The 23,778-nt window shown below is 48.1% G+C and overlaps 1 protein-coding gene across 37 annotated transcripts in view; it reads left to right on the top strand.

Annotated features, from left to right (window-relative positions):
• The first annotated feature begins 5,121 nt into the window (after positions 1-5,121).
• DENND6B (DENN domain containing 6B) overlaps positions 5,122-23,778 on the top strand; it is a 45,916-nt gene continuing 27,259 nt past the window's right edge. Inside the window, exons 1-4 of one of the 37 annotated variants that reach the window (XM_050952776.1) lie at positions 5,122-5,322; positions 20,352-20,390; positions 20,468-20,510; positions 22,115-22,227. In XM_050952776.1, coding sequence (XP_050808733.1) covers positions 5,146-5,322; positions 20,352-20,390; positions 20,468-20,510; positions 22,115-22,227 — 372 coding nt within the window. In that variant the 5' untranslated portion in view covers positions 5,122-5,145. The other 36 variants (XM_050953007.1, XM_050953000.1, XM_050952999.1 and 33 more) reach the window with 36 other exon arrangements.

Raw genomic sequence — 23,778 nt, 5'->3', positions numbered from 1 at the left:
GTTAGGGAATCCCATTGCCTCAAAGCCATCAATTATTTCCTGCACATTACCAAGCGTCACAGTCCTTCGTAGCAAGAGACGATTAATGGCCCTGCACACTTGCATTACTGCAACCCCCACAGTGGACTTTCCAACCCTAGAGTGATTCACAATTGATCGAGAGCAGTCTGGAGTTGCTAGCTTCCACACAGTGATCTCCACTCACTTTTCCACAGTGAGGGCAGCTCTCATTCTGCTGTCCTTATGCTGCAGTGCTGGGGCGAGCTATGCACACAGTTCCATGAAGGTGGGTTTCTGCATCCAAAAGTTCTGCAGTTACTGCTCACCATCCCATAAATGCATCACAATGTGATCCTGATGCTCAGTGCTTGTTTCCCTAGCCTAGTTCCAACAGTCCAGCCTGGCAAGCTGCTCTGTGAATGCCAGCAGCAGTCTTGAATTATTTGTTTGGCAGACAGCAGGGCAGGCATCACCAATTCACTCTCCATTTAGCAGCTCATTAAATACTGCAGGACCAGCCACATTGTGTTCATAAGGCTCATCACCAGACTAGTCAGCAGCTTAGAATCCATGCTGTCAGGCAGCAGTGGTGGGCACACAGTTTACAAGGGTAATTGAAAAATGGCACAAAACAAGTAGGAAGCACATGGAATGATGGGACAGAAAGAATTTCATCACAAGATGGTGAGCATGTCCCCATGATGCACCGCAATCCATTCTCAGAACTCCCAGAGGCAGAGGGAGACAAAGGATGGCGAGTTACACAGTGGAATAACTATCTCTGTCAAAGCTAGAACAAGTACTGTGGACGCATTCTGCTGACACAAGGAGTGTTGTGTGGATGTGCACAACTGATGTTATTAAAGCGACTTATGATCTTTGACATAATTTAAGTTGACTTAACTCAGTAGTGTAGACATGGCCTAAATATAATGTCATGTTTCCTGTATATTCTTCCAATCCTCTTGTCTTGTCACATGCCCAAACCATCTAAGCCTGGACTCTCTCAACTTTTCTATAATTGGTACCACCTTTCCCCTACTTTGTTCATGCCGAACATGGTTCACCCTTGTATCTCCAAGCATCCATTTTAACATTTTAATTTCAACCATATTAAAGATTTGCTTCTATTTCTTTCTCAGTCCCCCACCATTCACAGGCATACAAAAGTGCAGGCCAGATAGCAACTGTGAAAAAACGGAACAGAGGTGGGGGGCAATAGGCGCCTATATAAGAAAAAGTCCCCAAAAACAGCACTGTCCCTATAAAAATGGGACATCTGGTCACTCTAGGCCTGATTGCAAGATAAAATGATGATTATTTATATCGCATTAGTGCCTAGAAGCCACAGCCCGACTATGTGCTAAGAACTGTACAAACATATAACAAAGAGACATAAAATTTACATTATTTTTAAAAACCCAAAAATTTCTACTAATAATACCTTAGTTTACTAAACTGAAATAATTAAAAATATCTAATTTACTCTTCATCATTCCTTTAACACTTTGCATAAAATTCACCTGGGGCATTGGGTCTCACAAGGCCTATGCACTACTTAAATTTCACTTAAACCTTTAAGTGGTATATAGAGACTAGTGCAAGTTATGTATTTTACTTCACTTACTGGAAACAGGCTGGCCATTTTCTGTGTATAATCAGTTTCAGTCTTTTCTGCTCAAGCACTAACACATGCCGCATGCAGAGATTCAGGAATAGGCTTAGTTTAAAAGAAAAAGGATGCATTGTGAGTCTGAGTCTATGGTGGCTCTTCTCTATTCTGTGGTGCCTCCCATGATGAATCTGATCATCTACAGTATGAAGAACAAGGAGATCAAAGGTGCTCTGAAGAAACTGACTGGGTGATTATTATCCACCACGAATAAAATTTCCAGATTTGTCCCATGACCATGGCTTCATTTTATGCATCTTTACTGCTATAATGAACTGATGGCATTATTGTCTCTGTGGGAATTTGATGTGTTATCTGTTTATGCAAAATGCTGTGTTTCACAGTGATAACCCAAATTAAGTTCACTGCAGTCAATCTCGTTACTCTAGATTTACACCAAGGTAAATTACATAAGGATCTATATATCTATCATAAATAAATGTAAAAAAAAAAAAAAAGCAAGTCATTGTTAACGCAGAGTTAGGGTTGCCCAGTGGTATCTCGTGCCCTTCCAGAATGTCGGGTTCGGCATGGCTCAAACTTTGGAAAGCCTAGAAATTAAAGTTAAAGTGCCCATACAACCTTCACTCTGCCCCCCTGGAGCTGACAATACCGCTGGGAATTCTCTGCATGCACTCCAGCTGCACTCTCTGTGTTAGATGTAACTGTATTGAATGGTGAAGGTAGTAGGTGATGCAAGTAGGCAGAGGTGTATTTGTGATAGGAGGAGATCTGTGTCTGATCCCCCACCTCTCTCCCGGCCCCATATTTGTGATCAAAACAAAGATGTGCACGTGTACCTAGAGATTCCCGCCTGCATGATTTCAGTTCAGAATTGTGAAGGTGGTGTCAGTAGCAAGGCACTGGGGTCTTCTTGCCATGGGTAAGGTTGGTACAGAGGGGGGATATGAGAGCAGGCTGTGGATTTAATGAAGTATAAGTTTAGGTGGTATCCTGTATGTGTTTTTGAAGAGGTTGTAAAAGGGTAGAAAGTGGTTGTTAAATTTTCCAAGTGTGGTATTCTGTGGGGATATAGTCTCAGTGTTTGACTGTAGGGCAAGTAGAGTGAAAAGGCAGAATGTCAAACGTGTCAAACTAATCTGATAGCATTCTTTGATAGGATAACAAGCCTTATGGGTAAGGGAGAAGCGGTGGATGTGATATACCTAGACTTTAGTAAGGCATTTGATACGGTCTCGCATGATATTCTTATAGATAAACTAGGAAAGTACAATGTAGATGGGGCTACTATAAGGTGGGTGCATAACTGGCTGGATAACCGTACTCAGAGAGTAGTTGTTAATGGCTCCCAATCCTGCTGGAAAGGTATAACAAGTGGGGTTCCACAGGGGTCTGTTTTGGGACCGGCTCTGTTCAATATCTTCATCAACGATTTAGATGTTGGCATAGAAAGTATGCTTATTAAGTTTGCAGATGATACCAAACTGGGAGGGATTGCAACTGCTTTGGAGGACAGGGTCAAAATTCAAAACGATCTGGACAAATTGGAGAAATGGTCTGAGGTAAACAGGATGAAGTTCAATAAAGATAAATGCAAAGTGCTCCACTTAGGAAGGAACAATCAGTTTCACACATACAGAATGGGAAGAGACTGTCTAGGAAGGAGTATGGCAGAAAGAGATCTAGGGGTCATAGTGGACCACAAGCTTAATATGAGTCAACAGCGTGATACTGTTGCAAAAAAAGCAAACATGATTCTGGGATGCATTAACAGGTGTGTTGTAAACAAGACACGAGAAGTCATTCTTCCGCTTTACTCTGCGCTGGTTAGGCCTCGACTGGAGTATTGTGTCCAGTTCTGGGCACCGCATTTCAAGAAAGATGTGGAGAAATTGGAGAGGGTCCAGAGAAGAGCAACAAGAATGATTAAAGGTCTTGAGAACATGACCTATGAAGGAAGGCAGAAGGAATTGGGTATGTTTAGCTTGGACAAGAGAAGACTGAGAGGGGACATGATAGCAGTTTTCAGGTATCTAAAAGGGTGTCATCAGGAGGAGGGAGAAAACTTGTTCACCTTAGCCTCCAATGATAGAACAAGAAGCAATGGGCTTAAACTGCAGCAAGGGAGATTTAGGTTGGACATTAGGAAAAAGTTCCTAACTGTCACGTTAGTTAAACACTGGAATAGATTGCCTAGGGAAGTTGTGGAATCTCCATCTCTGGAGATATTTAATAGTAGGTTAGATAAATGTCTGTTAGGGATGGTCTAGACAATATTTGATCCTGCCATGAGGGCAGGGGACTGGACTCGATGACCTCTCGAGGTCCCTTCCAGTCCTAGAGTCTATAAGTCTATGAGTCTATAACAGGTTTATTATTCGGATACTGACTGGTGACTATTTCCATCTTCAGACTCCCTCCTTAACTGCCATCCACTGAAGAGTGGATATAACAGCAGTTGGGTGGACCGAAGATGCTACCTGCTGTTATGTCTGTGGTGAAATTGATCTTAATTCACAGGAACTCCTGCACTACACCAGCTCTTGAGTGTTGAAGTCTCTTTTATTAGCATGTTTGAGAATCTTCCCTAAAATGATCTTTTCCAAATTATTTTCAATGTAACTAGGAATGTTAGGTGGTTTGTTGTTTCTGGATTTGTTTTTTTACGGAATGTGGGGCAGCCAAATAGCATACAGTAGAGGCAAGTGCTGTGAAAGCCTCTGACACTCAGTTTTGCAATCACACCTCAATTTAATAGCATGCCTGCAGTACTGTTCCAGTCCTGGGTTCTACACACACCATTCTGCCAATTCATATGAATTCTGACCAGAGCTGCACTTTTACAGCCTGTTATTCCAGTCCCAGGCCCCCACACAGGTCGGTGGATACCTTTGTAAGTTTGTCCTGTGAAGCAATAAGAGGTGCTGCTGTTGTAAGGTAGCACTGTTCAGGCAGAAATCTCTCCCCTCCCCGTTGTTAATTTTGACTTAGCTTGCCTGGACTAGGGAGTGAGGTGGTAAAATCCGGAGCAGTGGTGGGGTCCTTTAGAAAGGTTAACGGCGCAAAGGAAGGCTTGGTATTTATACTGTACCTGAGGCCTTCCATGAAAGGGGCAGCTCCCTGCGTCCAGGAGCAGCAGTGTCACCCCACGGTAAACTGAGGCACAGAGGGCGGAGCGGTCACACAGCAAGCGGGTGATGGGGGGGGTGGAACCCAGGAGTCCTAGCTCCACAGGCCGGGGCACTACGCGCCCCCTTCCCTGCTATCAGCCCTCCCCCCGAGATACCCCGCAGACCCAGCGCGCCCCACGTGGCTGCCCCGCCTGCTCACAGCCGGACTCGCTGGCCCCTGCGTTCCGGAGAGCCCGGGGGCGGCCGCTCTAGCTGGCTGGAGGCTGTCTCTATGGTCATTGCCCGCGGAGCAGGTCCTCCCGGGCGGCAGGGGGCGCTGCGGGCGGGTGGGCCCGGCTGTCGCGGCCGCGCAGGGGAGGGGAGCGGCCGCCGCTGGCTGCCATGGACGCGCTGTGCGGCGCCGACCCCCGGCCTCGCGGCCGCCGCGGGGAGCCGCCCGCGTGCTCCTGCCCGGAGCCGGGCCCGGCGGCCTCGCTGCTGCCCTGGGCCCGCTTCTGCGCCTGGCTCGAGTGTGTCTGCGTGGTCACCTTCGACCTGGAGCTGGGGCAGGCCATGGAGGTGAGGGGGGCGGGGGGCTGTGGGGGGCAGGCCATGGAGGTGAGGGGGGCGGGGGGCTGTGGGGGGCAGGCCATGGAGGTGAGGGGGGCGGGGGGCTGTGGGGGGCAGGCCATGGAGGTGAGGGGGGCGGGGGGCTGTGGGGAGCAGGCCATGGAGGTGAGGGGGGCGGGGGGCTGTGGGGGGCAGGCCATGGAGGTGAGGGGGGCGGGGGTCTCGGGGGGGGGGCAGGCCATGGAGGTGAGGGGGGCGGGGGGGCTCTGGGGGGGCAGGCCATGGAGGTGAGGGGGGCGGGGGTCTCGGGGGGGGGGCAGGCCATGGAGGTGAGGGGGGCTGTGGGGGGCAGGCCATGGAGGTGAGGGGGGCGGGGGTCTCGGGGGGGGCAGGCCATGGAGGTGAGGGGGCCTGTGGGGGGCAGGCCATGGAGGTGAGGGGGGCGGGGGGCTGTGGGGGGCAGGCCATGGAGGTGAGGGGGGCGGGGGGCTGTGGGGGGCAGGCCATGGAGGTGAGGGGGGCGGGGGGCCTGTGGGGAGCAGGCCATGGAGGTGAGGGGGGCGGGGGGGCTCTGGGGGGGCAGGCCATGGAGGTGAGGGGGACGGGGGTCTCGGGGGGGGCAGGCCATGGAGGTGAGGGGGGCTGTGGGGGGCAGGCCATGGAGGTGAGGGGGGCGGGGGTCTCGGGGGGGGGGGCAGGCCATGGAGGTGAGGGGGGCTGTGGGGGGCAGGCCATGGAGGTGAGGGGGGCGGGGGTCTCGGGGGGGGGCAGGCCATGGAGGTGAGGGGGCCTGTGGGGGGCAGGCCATGGAGGTGAGGGGGCCTGTGGGGGGCAGGCCATGGAGGTGAGGGGGGCGGGGGGCCTGTGGGGGGCAGGCCATGGAGGTGAGGGGGGCGGGGGGCCTGTGGGGAGCAGGCCATGGAGGTGAGGGGGGCGGGGGGGCTCTGGGGGCAGGCCATGGAGGTGAGGGGGCGGGGGGGCTCTGGGGGGCAGGCCATGGAGGTGAGGGGGGCGGGGGGCTGTGGGGGGCAGGCCATGGAGGTGAGGGGGGCGGGGGGCTGTGGGGGGCAGGCCATGGAGGTGAGGGGGGATGGGGGGCTCTGGGGGGCAGGCCATGGAGGTGAGGGGGGCGGGGGGGCTCTGGGGGGCAGGCCATGGAGGTGAGGGGGCGGGGGGGCTCTGGGGGGCAGGCCATGGAGGTGAGGGGGGCGGGGGACCTGTGGGGAGCAGGCCATGGAGGTGAGGGGGGCGGGGGGGCTCTGGGGCCGGGGGCCTGTGGGGAGCAGGCCATGGAGGTGAGGGGGGTGGGGATGGGGGGCTCTGGGGCCGGGGGCCTGTGGGGGGCAGGGGGTACGGAGTGGGGGGGAGGCTCAGGTCCACGGGGCAGAGGCACAGGGGGCTGTAGGGTGCAGGGTGAGGGGGCCAGTGAGGGTGGGGCTCTGGGGCCAGGGGTGTGGAAGGCAGGGGTATGGAGTGGAGGGGTGCAGGCCCACGTGGCAGGAGTACGGGGGGCTGTGGGGGGCAGGGTGAGGGGGCCAGTGAGGGTGGGGCTCTGGGGCCAGGGGTGTGGGGGGCAGGGGTGCAGAGTGGGGGGGGTGTGGGCCCACGGGGCAGGAGTAAGGGGGGCTGTGGGGGGCAGGGTGAGGGGGCCAGTGGGGGGATAGTGGGTATGGGATGGTTGGAGGAGTGAGGGGGACTCAGGGGGTGTGGGGTGCAGGGTGAGGGGGACCCTGGAGAGAACAAGAGTGGGGGGACATGGGCTGAGGGTATCTCTGGGGCCATGGGGAGCAGGGGGGTCATGGTTGTACAGGGTGAGGGGGGGCTCTGGGAACATGGAGGTGAAGGTTGGCATGGGGTGAGGGGGGCTCGAGGGCCTTGATGGGTACAGGATGAGGGAATGGAGATGACTAAGGGGTACGGTGGGGAGGACAGGTATGGGCAAAGCGGGGCCATGGAGGTGAATGGGGGGAACCTGAAGGGAGGAAGCCATGGGGTGAGGAGGGGTTGAGGGGTATGGCATGAGGAGAGTTGGGAAATACACCCCTCTCCCTGTATTGGGGGCCATGGAGTTGAGAAGGGTCTGGGGGTATGAGGTGAGCGGGAGGTGAAGGAGCTATGGAGGGAGGCCTTAAGGGAGGTGAGGGAGTGCAGGTGGCCAAGGGGGTGCATGGGCAAAGGGGGTCCATGGAGGCGAGTATGAGGAGCCATGGGGTCAGAGCTGTCCCTTAGATATGTTGAATCGGGGCAACTGCTCTGGGTCCTGTGCTTTGAGGGATTTCCTGCTTCAGTGTGCCTGTGTCATGTGGGGGGCGCTAGGCTGGCCAGGGGAGCTGGGGTTAGGGGTGCCTGGGGGGCCAGGCCAGCCTGGGGTGAGATTAATGGTTTAGGGGGCTAGGCTGGCCAAGGAGTTAACAGGGGGCCTGGTGCCGGCAGTGGGGGTCAAGCCTGCACTCACCGGTGGGAAGCGCGCATTGTATTTCTTTTTCTTACTCGTCTACCTCCACACTGGCCTGGTGCACTCTAGTACCGCCAGAAAACGCCAGGTTGACCCCATCCATTGCCCTTCTGCCCCGGACCCTTCCCTTTTCTGGGACCCTCCTGCATAGGGGTCCCCTCGCCCTTAGTACAGGTGCTACCCGGTGCCTCTCCATCGTCCATCAGCCCCCAGCACTGGTGTCCCCTCCCCACACCAGATTTCACCTGTATAAAAAATGTTTAGGGGACCCATACAGGCTGATTTGTCCCAGGCTCCACACTCTCCTAGGGAAGACCCTGCATGGGGTGATGGGGGAGCTGAGGAGGGGAGGCCATGGGGGTGGGGGCAGATGGCTATGGAGGTGAGCTGATGAAAAAGGGTAAACTTTGGCCCACACCTGAACCCCATAGAGAATTCCCCATAAGGGATACAGGGAATGGTTTGGGGATGGGGAACACTTAACTGAAAGGGCTTGAGTTGCCTCCTTGGGAGAACATGGAGCCTGAGAGGGGACCCTGTGGAGGAAGGGAATTGGGAGATACACAAAGGGAGCTAGGTGTATGGGAAATATGAGGTGGCTGAAGGCTTGAAGCCCACCCTGCTCAGAGGAGAGCTTGAGGTCCCATCATAAGAAAGGATCTTGCAATATGGGTTAACAGACATTTCCACTGATAGCACTGAACCCCAGGTTTGAACCCCATCTCCTGCCTGTAATTCACTGTGTGATCACAGGAACTACCCTTCTCCATGCCGTTTATTTACAGTCTGTAGAACGGGGATGATCCTGACCTCTGACTCCTAGAGAATTGAGACTTAATTATTGTTATAGCACTTTGAGGTCCCTAGATGGGAGGAGCTAGAGGTCAAACTAGCCCATCCCTGCTTAGGAATTGTTTGGGTGAGTTTTTTGCTTCCTGGACATTTACATTTATTTTTACTTTCTAAGTAGTTTGAAAATAAAATATATATAAAAATAAAATAATTCCACCCCGCAATTCAGTCAGTTTTAGATTCCCAGTGGACTTGTTTCTTCATAGCTAGGTCTACTAAATCCTAGAGAGAACATGCAGATCTGGGGGCTGTTGTTGCATATCAGGATAATTCTTAGCATAAATATTACATAGATCCTAATGAATATTTAACCTGAAAGAAGTTGAACTCTTACCCTTCACTACCTGTCCATTGTTAGATGAGAAGTGTGACTTGAACTTGCGTATAGTTGACTTGGCAACGCAGCAAATCATCTTGAAATGGGATAGTCTCCTTCTGTTTGGTGTAAGGGCCTGGAGAAGCACTTATCTGACAGCACTAGGCGCCTGGAACATAGTGGGGCCATCTCAGGACCTTGGTGATGCCACGTCCTCTTTTTACCAGTTTATATTTAGGATACGCCACACTGTCTGGTCCTTCTCACCTTTGTGAGGAAGCAGAAGGGGAACCCCACAGTGTTATCTGCAGCAAGGTAGAGAGTTTGGGGAAGAGGAAGGATGTGGGTGGAATTAAGCATGGAAACTCAGAGTGTTTCCTGGGTGGGAAGGAAGCAAATGATTAGAGGGCTCAAACTGTTGTGTTTTGGTAGAGAATTGTAAGAAGGTAATTTAAAAAAAATCTTAAATGGTTTTGAACCATTGAGATATACGCTAGTTAGTGTCTTTAATTCTGTGATGTTATCATCATTTCCCTAATCCTTCCACACAGACATCCGTTTCCGTCCTATTATCTCGCTGGTCTTAAATTAGGTCGTGATCCTGTGATTGACTCCACTCGGACAGATCAGTGCATCCACACAAGGTCAATTACAGGGTCAGAACCTTAGACTGTAAGCTCTTTGGGGCAGGGAGAATGTCTTACAATATGTTTGTATAGCATCTGGTGTGATGGGACCTCAGTCCTGACTGGGTCTTTGGACGCTACTGTAATACTGCACCGTTGACATCAAGTGATTAAAGAAATGTGTGTCTATATGTGGCCCAGTATGCTTCTGAAGAGATGTTTATAGTTATGGTATGTCTACAGCAGCTGAGGAGGGTGCTTCCCAGCGGGGATAGATGGACACACACAAGCTCTGCTCAAGCTAGCATGTAAAAAATAGCAGTGTGGCTGCAGTGGCACAAGCAGCAGCAGCTCCGGCTGGCTGAGCACAATCCCACTCGACCACCTGGGTCTGGTACTTGGATGTCTAGCCTGAGCTGCAGCTTGTCACTGTGGCCACACTGCACTTTTTAGCATGCTAACAGAGCTAACATGTGAAGCACTCTTCCAGCTGCTGTGCAGATCCTCGGACTGACACTTCATAAATACTTAGAAGAAGAATTTTGCCTTTGCCAGTGACATTGCAAAATTGATATAGAGGTGGAGAGAAAAGCTTTTCTGCTTTGCCCAGGTTGGGTGTACATCATACTTCTTTGCAGCAACCTCTGGCAATCTGTGCATGAAGATGGACTGGTGCCAAAAAAGGCTTTCGTTCTGCGTGTTTGTGGAAATCCATTAAACAGCAGTGATGTGACTTATTCCAGAGTAGGTGTATTCCACATATGGCCACCACAGTTCTGCAGTAGAGGTAGATCTGGTTGGAGCAAGATTTGCGTTCTGAGACCTGTAATTATTGTGGGCTGTGCCTGTGTATTAAGCAACGGGGAAGCTGCATTGTACTCCTTTGGATACAAATTAGGTGAAGGGCACTGGATCTGCCAATTTGCCTATAGCCTATGTTGAGACTAAGTCTGAGAATTCTTAGTGTGTGCCTTATCTTTGCCACTCTTTGGCACTGCCTGTTTGGCCTCTCAGTACATAAATTGGCACTGACATTGTTCCAACCCCCACCCACCCTTCAGACTTCACCTTCCACATCTGAGACAGGAGAGTAAAAAATTACTCCTTCTGTGTACTTTGTAGAAACACAGTCATCCTGGACACATCTATTCTAAATACTGGGATTTCTTAACTGTTTACTGGACTTTATTTTATTTTTCAGTGCCTAGCTAGGTTTTGGAGATGTATAAAAAATAAAAACATAGGAGACCTAATCAGCCTGGCTGTAGGGTTCTTCGAAACTGTACAGTCTCAAATATTTTTTTCTGAATAGAACTCTTCCAAATGGATCTGATTGGATGGAGCTTTCAGTGTTATTAAAATAAGTTCATTTCTTCCTTCCCCTTGCTGCTCTAGATCAGTATTAAAGGCATGTAATTGGAGCCATCCTGGTGCACAGTTCTTGTCCTTTAACAACAATGTGCATGAAGGCAAGCCTAGTTTGTATTGTGGATCCATCAAATGGAATGGGAACTCTTAGTACACCTTTACAGCTGTCAGTGTGGCCTAGAGATTGCACGTTTCCAAATGTTGCATGATTTGTATGCTGTCTGCACAGCAATCCCCAAGCACAGATATTCAATCAGTCTTGAACATAAAGCGTTCCATTGGCTTAAGTCAGGTCCTTGGTGGTGGTCAGACATATAATATAATGTGAAGTGTAATAGGTGCTACGAAAGGAGGAATCAGCTGATTCAGGAATCAGATAGAATTACAGTGGTTATGAGTCATGCACCAGCATGTTTCCTCAAATAGCCTATGAAGTGACTATCTCAGATCAGGGCAACTGCACCTGTATTTCCCCTCAGTGGTCCAGCAAGGGCACTCACTCTCAGACGTCCTGTTCCGCAGCTGTTGCCTCTCTTAGGTGGAGAACTGCATCTCAATGTCCAGGCAGAACAGTTCCTGGCCTTCGCTATAGATCCACAGATTCTAGGGTCAGAAGGGACCAATGTGATCATCTAGTCCGACCCCCTGCACAAAGCAGGCCACAGAACCCTACCCATCCACTTCTATAACAAACCCCTAACCTATGCCTGAGTTATTGCAGTCTTCAAATTGTGGTTTGAAGACCTCAAGCTGCAGAGAATCCACCAGCAAGTGACCCATGCCCCACGCTGCAGGGGAAGGCGAAAAACCTCCAGGGCCTTTGTCAATCTGCCCTGGAGGAAAATTCCCTCCCGACTCCAAATATGGCAATCAGCTAAACCCTGAGCATGTGGGCAAGACTCACCAGCCAGCACTCAGAAAAGAATTCTCTGCAGTAACTCAGATCCCATCCCATCACCAACCACTGGGCATACTTATCTGGCGATAATCAAAGATAAGTTGCCAAAATTTGGCTCTCCCATCATACCATCCCTTCCATAAACTTATCAAGCTTAATCTTAAAGCCAGATATGTCTTTTGCCCCCACTACTCCCCTTGGAAGGCTATTCCAGAACTTCACTCCTCTAATGGTTAGAAACCTTCGTCTAATTTCAAGTCTAAACTTCCTAGTGTCCAGTTTATACCCATTCCTTCTTGTATCTACATTGGTACTAAGCTTAAATAATTCCTCTCCCTCCCTAATATTAATCCCTCTGATATATTTATAAAGAGCAAGCATATCCCCCCTCAGCCTTCTTTTGGCTAGACTAAACAAGCCAAGCTCTTTGAGTCTCCTTTCATATGACAGGTTTTCCGTTCCTCGGATCATCCTAGTAGCCCGTCTCTGAACCTGTTCCAGTTTGAATTCATCCTTCTTAAACATGGGAGACCAGAACTGCACACAGTATTCCAGGTGGGGTCTCCCATGGGGACTATATTTCCAGCACAGATAGTCTGCCTAAACCAAGCCTGCACAACATACGGCCTGCGGGCCGCATGCGACCCGCGGAGGCTCACTGTGCGGCCCACGGGGGGTTTCTAAATCCCGTGCACACAGTGCTCTGCGGGCAGCCCAGAGCTCTTTGAATCCCAGCCGCAGCTGGGAATCAAAGGGCTCTGGGCTGCCCGCAGAGATTCCCGGCTGTGGCTGAGATTTAAATGGCTCAGGGCTCCCCGCTGCCGCGAGCAGCCCAGAGCCCTTTGAATCCCAGCCGTGACTCCAGCGGATGGGCTGGGGCTGGGATTTAAAGGGCTCGGGCTCCCCTCAGCTGCAGGAGCTCTGGGCCCTTTAAATCCCTGCCCCAGCCCTGCAAAACTCCAGGTTTCCCCAGCTGCTGGAGCCCCAGGCCCTTTAATTTGCCCCTGAGGGCTCCCAGCCACCTCTTCAGCTGGGAGCCCCTGGTTGATTTAAAATCAAGTATCACCTCCCCACCCCCAACCTTCCTTTTTGGCTCACAGCTGATTTGGTGGGACGGAGCTGGGGAAGGAGGGTTTGTTTCTTCAGGGCTGAGCGGTGCTGGGGTGGGGTTTTCTGTGGGGCCGGGAGGTGCTTGGGGGAGGGTGTTTCCCCGGGGCCAGGGGTTTCGGCCCTCAGCTGTTTTTTTTGGAGTAATGTGGCCCTCGCTGCTTTACGAGTTGTGCAGGCCTGGCCTAAACAGACTTACTTGCTTTTTCTTCAGAGACTGATAACAATGATTGTCAACAGTTGTAAGTTACTGCACTGTTCTTTCTAAGCAAGCCAAATGTAAGGTAAAAAGCATTACGGAGAAGACGCATTAAAAACAATAAAAGAACTTACACACATGCTAATAAGCTTATCTGGAACTTCCGAGTTCCTAACATGGATTCTGGCAGATGAGTCCTTCAGTCCCCCACCCTACAGGAGACCCTGTGGTTATCAGTTCATCACAACTCCAGCTCAGAACAAGCACTCAGTCTTATGAGGCCTCAGTAGGCCAAGTCCTTCCAATCCTTCCCTAAGGATTGGGGCCCTCTGTGGACCAGAGGTCCTGTCTGTTTACTGTATGAGGAAGAAGGTCCTGAGACACTTTAAACCCAGGCTTTTTATCTAAAAGTCTCTTCTTTGTCTCTTGGTTTCTGGAGAATTCAGTTTGAATTAGTGTCTGTATATATCCCTGCAGGGGTGGGTTCCAAGCCTGATAAAGGATGAAGTCCATTAGCATCCCCCTTTCCTACTAGAGAAGGTCTGTACAATGTCACAACACATACACAATTGCATTGTTAATACAATGTACTCCAAGATATTAACCTTCATAAGTTTATCTTAATTCCATAAGGCTATTACAGGATTTTGTCAGTCTGTCACCCTGACAACAAAAATAGGGAAATTTTCAAAATATTTCCCTATCTTTTTTTGTTTTTCTCCCTCCAGTTAGTTTGGAGTCTGTAGCTGCTGTTGGGAACAGATCTTACTAGCACGTTGCTTTTGAACTCTACAAGGGCCCTGACTGCTCGGCTGCTGCTGTCATAGAAACAGACAGTGGAGTGCTGAAAATGGGGTCTGGTAGTTCTAAAATAACCCATTTCACAAAAGCACAACCCCTCCCTTCCTAAACCCCTCCAAACACAGGCGCTTTGTGTAGCAGGGACTATTTTAAACTACCAGACTCCATATTCAGGGTTACAGTTTGTGTTGCTATGACAGCAGCGGAGCACTAGGGACCCTTGTAGATTTCAATGGGGGAGCCTTAGTGGAATGGCCCTTTCTCAGCAGTACAAGCAGGCTGCACAGTTAACTTAGCTTGGGTGGGAGAGCTCCTACTTCACAGAGAATGCTGAGTGACTGCACCAGTTGGGGCTCCTCTTTAGATTTCAAGGGATCTTTACAATGAAATGTTCCTTTTTATATACAGTACTTTTTTGCAATTGAAAACTGCTATATCCTAAATATTCTGGATTTTTTTTCATCCACAAAGTATTTAATGAGTATTAACTTATTCCCAACCCTCTCCTGGGTGGGTAAGTATTCTTGGCTCATTTTACTGGGGAAGCAGAGGTATAGACGTTAAGGATCAGACTTCCAAAAGTGACCTTTGATTTTTGAGTGTCTCAATGTTTGGGTAGTCAGCCTGAGACATTTGGGCCTGATTTTCCAAACTGCTGATCGCCTGCAGCTCCAATTGAAGTAAATACTTAACATCTCTGAAAATCAGGCCTAAATAAGGGGGCCAACCTCAGTGTCCATTTTTGAGAATTTTGGTTTGAGTGGCTTGCTGGAGGCCATAGAACATGTGGTATCAGAATTAGAATTCTGTTCCTGTCTTCTGGTCCAGCACTTAGACCACAAGCAGTAAGTCTTCCAGAAAGAGTGGTTGTACTGGATTCACGAGCTGTTCAGTTGGCTGATCATTTGAGAATGAATAGACTTCAGGCATGCAGGACTCCACTCTTGTTGGACCCTTTGCTCTGTGTGTGATAAATTGGAAGTTACAGAAAGAAAAATTGGACTGAAGATCAAATTGGTCATAGCCATATGAGTTTGGAGTCAGCTGCTCATTGCAAAAATACATCAAGCATTTTATGAAAATAGTTATGCTCCTCCTGTGCAGTTCTAATGCATCACATCTTGGTGTCTAAAAGAACAGATTTTTTGGCCTTGCTTTTATCACACATCTGCCCCTTCACTGCTGCACTGTACCTGTCATAACTTCACTCCTGGCATTTTATAGCTTATGCCTTTTTTGTGTGGTGAGGCTGTACTGTCAGCGTAGTCTCTAATAGTTGACTCATTTTCAGAAGCTGATGAGGCCAAGCTGCCAAAGAAGCTGTGAGGAATTACTAGAGCTAGGACAGGCTTGATCCTGTGAACCTTCAAAGCTCTGGCTTGAAGCCCAGAGTAGCTATTAATAGACAGGTAGGAGAAGCCAAGTTTTGAAAACAGCTTCTGATTTGAGTACCAGGTGGTCCTCATACAGTCCTGAAACAGAACTACCTCCTGAGACCCTCAGAATTAGACTGTGCCTAGAAAATCCTTGTCTTGCAGGTCATCCAGTACAAGTTGCTTTCAAAGTGCCAATAACCTGCCTACCTAAAATTCCCCCCTGCAATTTCACTTGGCTACGTTATTCTTCATTTTCTGTCCAGAAGGGCTGATTGGGGCAGCTGCTGCATGGTTTATTAATAAAGTGTTGTAAATACTTTAGGATCCATCTGGGTAAAAGGTGGGATATAAAGCTTAATATCATTATCGCTGTGTCAGAATTCCTCACATCTCTTTGTATTTGTGATTGAGATTATTGTTCTGGAAAGAACCTTGCTAGTGTATGTCAGTTGCACACAGATTTTTGTACTTGCCACTGAACTGAGAAATGCTGAATGAGTTTACTTCTCCTTAGCTGGGTTACGCTGTCTACAGGCACACAGATGCAACGCTAGCAGCTCTTAAATATTTCAGGTACAAAATGGAATTTGTTTTCAATTTAGATACATAGAATCAGCCTAGTTTCTTTTGCATTTGAAGCATTAGGTGACAAACCCCATTGACTTTATAGCATAATTCTTTAGGCATTTGAGGTTGGAATCAAACATACAACATGCCTCATCAATCTGTTAGAATTGTTTGAGGGTGTCAACAAGCTTGTGGACAAGGGTGATCCAGTCGATATAAGCAGCAAAGAATCCTGTGGCACCTTATAGACTAACAGACGTTTTGGAGCATGAGCTTTCGTGGGTGAATACCCACTTCTTCAGATGCATGTGGTGGAAATTTCCAGGGGCCGTATATATATGCTAGCAGGCAAGCTAGAGATAACGAGGTCAGTTCAATCAGGGAGGATGAGGCCCTGTTCTAGCAGTTGAGGTGTGAAAAGCAAGAGAGGAGAAACTGGTTCTGGAGTTGGCAAGCCATTCACAGTCTTTGTTCAATCCTGAGCTGATGGTGTCAAATTTGCAGATGAACTGAAGCTCAGCAGTTTCTCTTTGAAGTCTGGTCCTGAAGTTTTTTTGCTGCAGGATGGCCACCTTAAGGTCTGCAATAGTGTGGCCAGGGAGGCTGAAGTGCTCCCCTACAGGTTTTTGTATATTGCCATTCCTAATGTCTGATTTGTGTCCATTTATCCTTTTCCGTAGAGACTGTCCAGTTTGGCCAATGTACATAGCAGAGGTTCATTGCTGGCATATGATGGCGTATATTACATTGGTGGACGTGCAGGTGAATGAACCGGTGATGGTGTGGCTGATCTGGTTAGGTCCTGTGATGGTGTAGATATGTGGGCAGAGTTGGCATCGAGGTTTGTTGCATGGATTGGTTCCTGAGCTAGAGTTATTATGGTGCGGTGTGGAGTTACTGGTGAGAATATGTTTCAGGTTGGCAGGTTGTCTGTGGGCAAGGACTGGCCTGCCACCCAAGGCCTGTGAAAGTGTGGGATCATTGTCCAGGATGGATTGTAGATCCTTGATGATGCGTTGGAGGGGTTTTAGCTGGGGGCTGTATGTGATGGCCAGTGGAGTCCTGTTGGTTTCTTTCTTGGGTATGTCTTGCAGTAGGAGGCTTCTGGGTACACGTCTGGCTCTGTTGATCTGTTTCCTTATTTCCTCGTGTGGGTATTGTAGTTTTGAGAATGCTTGGTGGAGATTTTGTAGGTGTTGGTCTCTGTCTGAGGGGTTAGAGCAGATGCGGTTGTACCTCAGTGCTTGGCTGTAGACCATGGATCGTGTGATGTGTCCGGGATGCAAGCTGGAGGCATGAAGGTAGGCATAGCGGTCGGTAGGTTTTCGATATAGGGTGGTGTTAATGTGACCATCACTTATTTGCACCGTGGTCACATTAACACCACCCTATATCGAAAACCTACCGACCGCTATGCCTACCTTCATGCCTCCAGCTTCTATCCCGGACACATCACACGATCCATTGTCTACAGCCAAGCACTGAGGTACAACCGCATCTGCTCTAACCCCTCAGACAGAGACCAACACCTACAAAATCTCCACCAAGCATTCTCAAAACTACAATACCCGCACGAGGAAATAAGGAAACAGATCAACAGAGCCAGACGTGTACCCAGAAGCCTCCTACTGCAAGACAAACCCAAGAAAGAAACCAACAGGACTCCACTGGCCATCACATACAGCCCCCAGCTAAAACCCCTCCAACGCATCATCAAGGATCTACAACCCATCCTGGACAATGATCCCACACTTTCACAGGCCTTGGGTGGCAGGCCAGTCCTTGCCCACAGACAACCTGCCAACCTGAAACATATTCTCACCAGTAACTCCACACCGCACCATAATAACTCTAGCTCAGGAACCAATCCATGCAACAAACCTCGATGCCAACTCTGCCCACATATCTACACCAGCGACACCATCACAGGACCTAACCAGATCAGCCACACCATCACCGGTTCATTCACCTGCACGTCCACCAATGTAATATACGCCATCATATGCCAGCAATGCCCCTCTGCTATGTACATTGGCCAAACTGGACAGTCTCTACGGAAAAGGATAAATGGACACAAATCAGACATTAGGAATGGCAATATACAAAAACCTGTAGGGGAGCACTTCAACCTCCCTGGCCACACTATTGCAGACCTTAAGGTGGCCATCCTGCAGCAAAAAAACTTCAGGACCAGACTTCAAAGAGAAACTGCTGAGCTTCAGTTCATCTGCAAATTTGACACCATCAGCTCAGGATTGAACAAAGACTGTGAATGGCTTGCCAACTCCAGAACCAGTTTCTCCTCTCTTGCTTTTCACACCTCAACTGCTAGAACAGGGCCTCATCCTCCCTGATTGAACTGACCTCGTTATCTCTAGCTTGCCTGCTAGCATATATATACGGCCCCTGGAAATTTCCACCACATGCATCTGAAGAAGTGGGTATTCACCCACGAAAGCTTATGCTCCAAAACGTCTGTTAGTCTATAAGGTGCCATTCTTTGCTGCTTTTACAGATCCAGACTAACACGGCTACCCCTCTGATACCAGTCGATATAGTGTACTTGGAGTTTCAGAAAGCCTTTGATAAGGTCCCTCACTAAAGGCTCTTAAGCAAAGTAAGCTGTCATGAGATAAGAGGGGAGGTTCTTTCCTGAATCAGTAGCTGGTTAAAAGACAGGAAAGAAAGGTTGAGAATAAATGGTCAGTTCTCGCAGTAGGGAGAGGTAAATAGTGGTGTCCACCTGGAGTCGGTACTGGGACCTGTGCTGTTCAACATATTCTTAAATGATCTGGAAAAGGGGTGAACAGTGAGGATGCAAAATTTGCAGATGATACAAAACTACTCCAGATACTTAAGTCCAAAGCTGACTGCAAAGAGTTACAAAGGAATCTCACAAAACTGGGTGACCGGGCAACAAAATATAAGATGAAATTCAATGTTGATAAGTGCAAATTAATGTATATTGGAAAAATAATCCCATCTGAACATACAAAATGATGGGATCTACATTAGCTGTTACCACTCAAGAAAGAGATCTTGGTGTCATTGCGCATAGTTCTCTGAAAACATCTGCTCAATGTGCAGCGGCAGTCAAAAAACTAATAATGTTAGGAACCGTTAGGAAAGGGATAGATAATAAGACAGAAAATATCATAACATCACTACATAAATCCCTGGTATGCCCACACCTTGAATACTGCATACATTTCTGGGTGCCCTATCTCAAAAAGATATATTAGAATTGGAAAATGTACAGAGAAGGGCAACAAAAATGATTAAGGGCATGGAATGGCTTCTGTATGAGGAGAGATGAATAAGATTTGGACTGATCAGTTTAGAAAAGAGACAACTAAGAGGGAGTGTGTATGATAGAGATCTATAAATAATGAATGGTGTGGATAAAGTGAATAGGGAAGTGTTATTTACCCCTTTACGCAACACAAGAAATGAGTCACCTGATCAAATTAATAGGCAGCAGGTATAAAACAAACAAAAAGAAATACTACTTCACACAATGCACAGTCAACCTGTGGAACATGTTGCTATAGGATATTGTGGAGGCTAAAAGTATAACTGCATTTAGAAAGAATTAGATAAGTTATGGGCACAGGTCCATAAATGGCTATTAGCCAAGATGGTCAGGGATGGAATCCCATGCTCCAGGTGTCCCTAAACCTCCATCTATCAGAAGCTGGAACTGGCTGACAGGGCTTAGATTACTCAAAATTGTCATGTTCTATTCATTCCTCTGAAATGAAGGCACTGGCCATTGGCAGACGACAGGATACTGGGATAGATGGACCATTGGTCTGACCTAGTATGGCCATTCTTACGTTCTTATATGTTTGCTGTTCCATTGCAGTGGTCACAGGGTGTGGTTCCCTCTGCAGCCTTCTGAACACTTGGACCATTTTAAAGAAACATAGGTGCTGCCTTAGCCAGGTTCAAAAGCAGAAAAAAACAACTATAGATATAGGCCCATGCTCAAGTGCTGTCCTGAATGGAGATGCTTTCCTGAATTGGGGCCATAAAGAGGAAGGGACTTGGAAACAATTTCAGGCTGAATGAGGATAGTTCTGTTTGGCTTGCTCTAGAGAGCACAGTCACCAAATCAGCAATCTCTGCTATCAGGTTTAAGCTTCAGGCTAGTTAGTTTTAAAGTTCAGAGAACTGCTAGTTTTTAAACCAGGGATGTCAGAATTAAAATGTGAACGATTCTTTCTGTCCACAGATGGGTTTATCTAGTAAATGTGGCTTCTGCCACAGACTGCCTTTCAATAACTCACTGTACTATCAGCTTCTAAATGGGTATGTTTACCTGTTAATAGTGTGAGTTAGTCAGTGGATTATATAACCTGATTTTTTCTTACAGCCAGGAAGCAATGTACATTTAAAAACATTGGCCTGGTTGGGTTGAGTTTTGGGGGGACATGCTTGTCTACAGCTTGTCATCTCATGTTTGTTTTGTAGTTGGTGTATCCTTATGACTTCAGACTGACAGAAAAAGAGGTAGGATTGTTTCTTCTGTTTTTAAGATCGGTAGGTGTCGTAGAGGGTGTCTTACAATGTGTTCTTGTTTGTTACAGAAAACCAACATCTGCTACTTGTCCTTCCCAGACTCCTACTCAGGTAGGTGGCATCTGTGGGCTCTGCATGGAGAGTGAGGATGGTTCCTGTTGTTGTGAAAGAGACATTAAGGCTCATATTAGAAAGAGTGAGTCAGCATCTGTAATGTAGCAGAGAGAACAATCGGCTGTATCTTCCAGAATGAAGACCTCAGAGAGCACTCTGGCATCAGGGCTGCATGGAGAGGTTTCCAGTTGAATTTTGATCCTTATCTAAATAGATGCAGAACCTGTGATCTAGCGGCTGACTGGAGAATTTCTCTATGTGCAAGCTTTGCTCATGCTTTTCAGGTGCCAGAAGAAGTATTAAAAATAGTAATTGGGGCTAAATTTCCCCAGACTTGCAGCAGTCCATGCTGATATGAGCATTTTGATGCAGAAAATGGCTCAGCACAGGGAGAAATGCACTTAGCTTTTCTGGGGAAGGGGTTCTCTCCGAACAAAACACAACAAATTCAGAGTCTGTGTTTGCAAATCAGAAAGATAGCTATGAGAAGGAAAGTTGTATTAGGCCACTTCGAGTAAATCCCTCCATGATTGTTTCCTATAGTCTGCTCTCCAGGGCTTTGGCCAGTTGAGTTTTAATTGTCATTAGAGATGGTGCTTCCACCACTGCCTTTCTGAGCCCTTTCTACTTCTGCTGTCCATCCCAAATGTTTTTGTTCTTAGTGTTATCCCTTTATTTCTGGCTGTACTCCTTCATAACACACAAAATAATCCCTTTCCTTCCTTGGGGCTTAAGCATCTACAAAAATGTGAAGGGTGTTTCATGTCTCACCTCTATGTAGTGCATTAGTTATTGATTAGCCTAAATTAGTGTTTAGCGAAGTTTTACATATGTAGCTTTTTCATCATAAATCAGTCCTTCCAGCTTCCTGCTGTAGTTGCTGTGGGTTGCACTTGTATATTAGAGATGAGAATGGCAGCATGGTAGAACTCTGTGGGCTGCATTTTGCCCATCCTTGGACTGTCGAGTCAGTTTTCTATAGACCTGAATATTGGTCTCAGTTTGGCTCTCCTTTCACATGTATGATGATGATTTGGAGCCTAAAATGATGTGAACTCACTTTGCACATATTCTGTAGGTGTCTCTCTGCCCATCCCTCCAATCTGGGGTATTTCTGGAGAGAATTTCATGCTCTTGTACCATGTGCAAAGTGTTCTCATTGTGGGGGTTCCCAGCTGGGGAACTCACTCAGCTTGGCCATTTGCCAGAACAAGTACATCCTGGCTCTCGGGGTACGGTGCACTGGCTGTGTTTTCAGCCAAGCCTTTATGCAGTTTTGGATTAAAACTATATATGTGTAGGTTTCCAATCTGGTGGATGGTAGCGGGAGGGCTGCAGCTGCTCAGTGTGGGCAGTACTGGCTGACGTTTTTAATGTTCCCAGCAAATGAGTGCATAATAAATACATGAATACAAATTCCTGTGATCTGCTGCATCTCCTTCTTAATTGATCCTACTGTTTTGCTGTTGCTCTCTCACTGCTAATTTGAGTTTGATATATTTTAACTAGTTTTTACTTAAATTTTTTTGATAATCAAAGTCCCTAGTCCTTGCTTTACTGAACCTTCTTCTTGAGTGTGTGTGATCTTGTCTCTGTCTCAGGCGGCCTAGGAGATAGTCAATTTAGCTTCCGTCTCCGTCAGTCTGGGGGGCAGAGAAACACTCATTTTGGGGATGATGGCGAATATAACAGAGAAGCCCCCCTAACACTACAGGTCAGTTATTGCACAGTATGCAGCTTGCACCTGCGAAATGAACAATAGCATTCATGTGTTTAAAAACAAAATGTGAACGTGGATTTATTTTTCCTGTAAATAATTGTCCTGTTTGACTGGGAATAATCACAAAGGGGTAAATTTTCAGCATAAGGATTCCTATTCATTTTAATGTGAGTAGAGGGACATACTGCCGAGGATTTAACCTCTCTGTGGGAATAAAGCTCAAGATATGATGTGTTGGAATGAGCCAGGCTGAAGGAGTGTTATTGCTCCGCTCAAACAGGGGATGAATGTTAGAGCTCTGATGACCTAGAATAGCTTTCTACCCCTGGAGTTCTGGTCTGTGATTCTCTCTTGTACTGGCTAGTCCATTTCACACAGAGAAGGTAGGTGTGGTTAGGTACTGATTCTCCTGCTAGAGCAGGAGTTTGTCCTTACTTCCTCTTCCGTCTTCCCCTGTTTGGTGTCAGGGTCCCTCAGGTGCCGGTGTAAGGTTTCTTAACGCCAGCCATCATATGCCCTGGGGAGTGACTTGTGGTGACTGCTGCGCAGAGAAGGAATTCTGGGAATATTCTGGACTCTCTCATCACCTAATGCTCTTACAACACACACAATTGCATAGCTCTCCAGTCAGCAAGGGAAGGGGGCCCGCTCAGAAATCACACCAAGTGGTGCTAAAGAATTGCCAGGGGAGCAAGACTGCTAAAAAACTAGATGCTGCTCCTGGGAAAGTAATGCCTGATGTGTTATAAGTGCCATGGTCAATAGAACTCTGACACACCAAGGAATAGTAGGCCTGGTCCACTATGTTGGTAATTAGACTCCATCACTACCCCAGTGCCAGTTGTGGGAATGTAGGGATGTTGTAAATGCCAACTAGCGGTGAGAGATTTTTATCAAATCATGTGGGTTTTGGTTTTTTTGCCTTACAAGCTCTGTCCTTCAGGTCCTTTGTCAAAGCTACTGTCCTAGCTAAAGCCAGAATGGTATTGACTCAAGAGTTCGTCTGGAGAGAGTGCTATTGAGTGATGGAGGGCAGGCATTTCTTCCTCTCAGGAGATGTGTTGCCCCCACAGCACTCCAAGCCCGTCTTATCCCAAGAGTGAAGCTGGAAATCAGACAAGAGCTTGCTACATAGCAACAGGGAGTTACCAGGATTAGCTCACTGAGCAAGCCCAGCTGGTTTGTTTCAATGGGAACAGCAAGTAACCCTTTTAATAAGGGCCACAGATGGAATTACAGCAGTGGGTGTAGTACAAGGGGCTGGGTAACACCCTGGAGTTCAACTCCTTATGCTGCAATTGCGAGTTCAGTGGGCCGTCTCATCCCTACATGCCCATTTTATAAAATCTGCCATACAGTTTGTCATTGACAGTTGCCTCCAAGAGGAGACCAGGCCTGAAGTAATGGGGGGTGCTGTCATTCAGGGCTGAGGCGTACTTGCAGATCTCTGAGACGAGCAGTGGTGGGCAACGTGCGGCCCATCAGGGTAATCTGATTATGGGACACGAGACATTTTGCTGACATTGACTGTCCACAGGCAAGGCC

Source organism: Gopherus flavomarginatus, chromosome 1 (genome assembly GCF_025201925.1).
Source record: "Gopherus flavomarginatus isolate rGopFla2 chromosome 1, rGopFla2.mat.asm, whole genome shotgun sequence".
Classification (NCBI taxonomy): domain Eukaryota; kingdom Metazoa; phylum Chordata; order Testudines; family Testudinidae; genus Gopherus; species Gopherus flavomarginatus.
The sequence above is the reverse complement of the archived record's forward strand: the minus strand, read 5'-3'. Positions and strand labels throughout refer to the sequence as shown.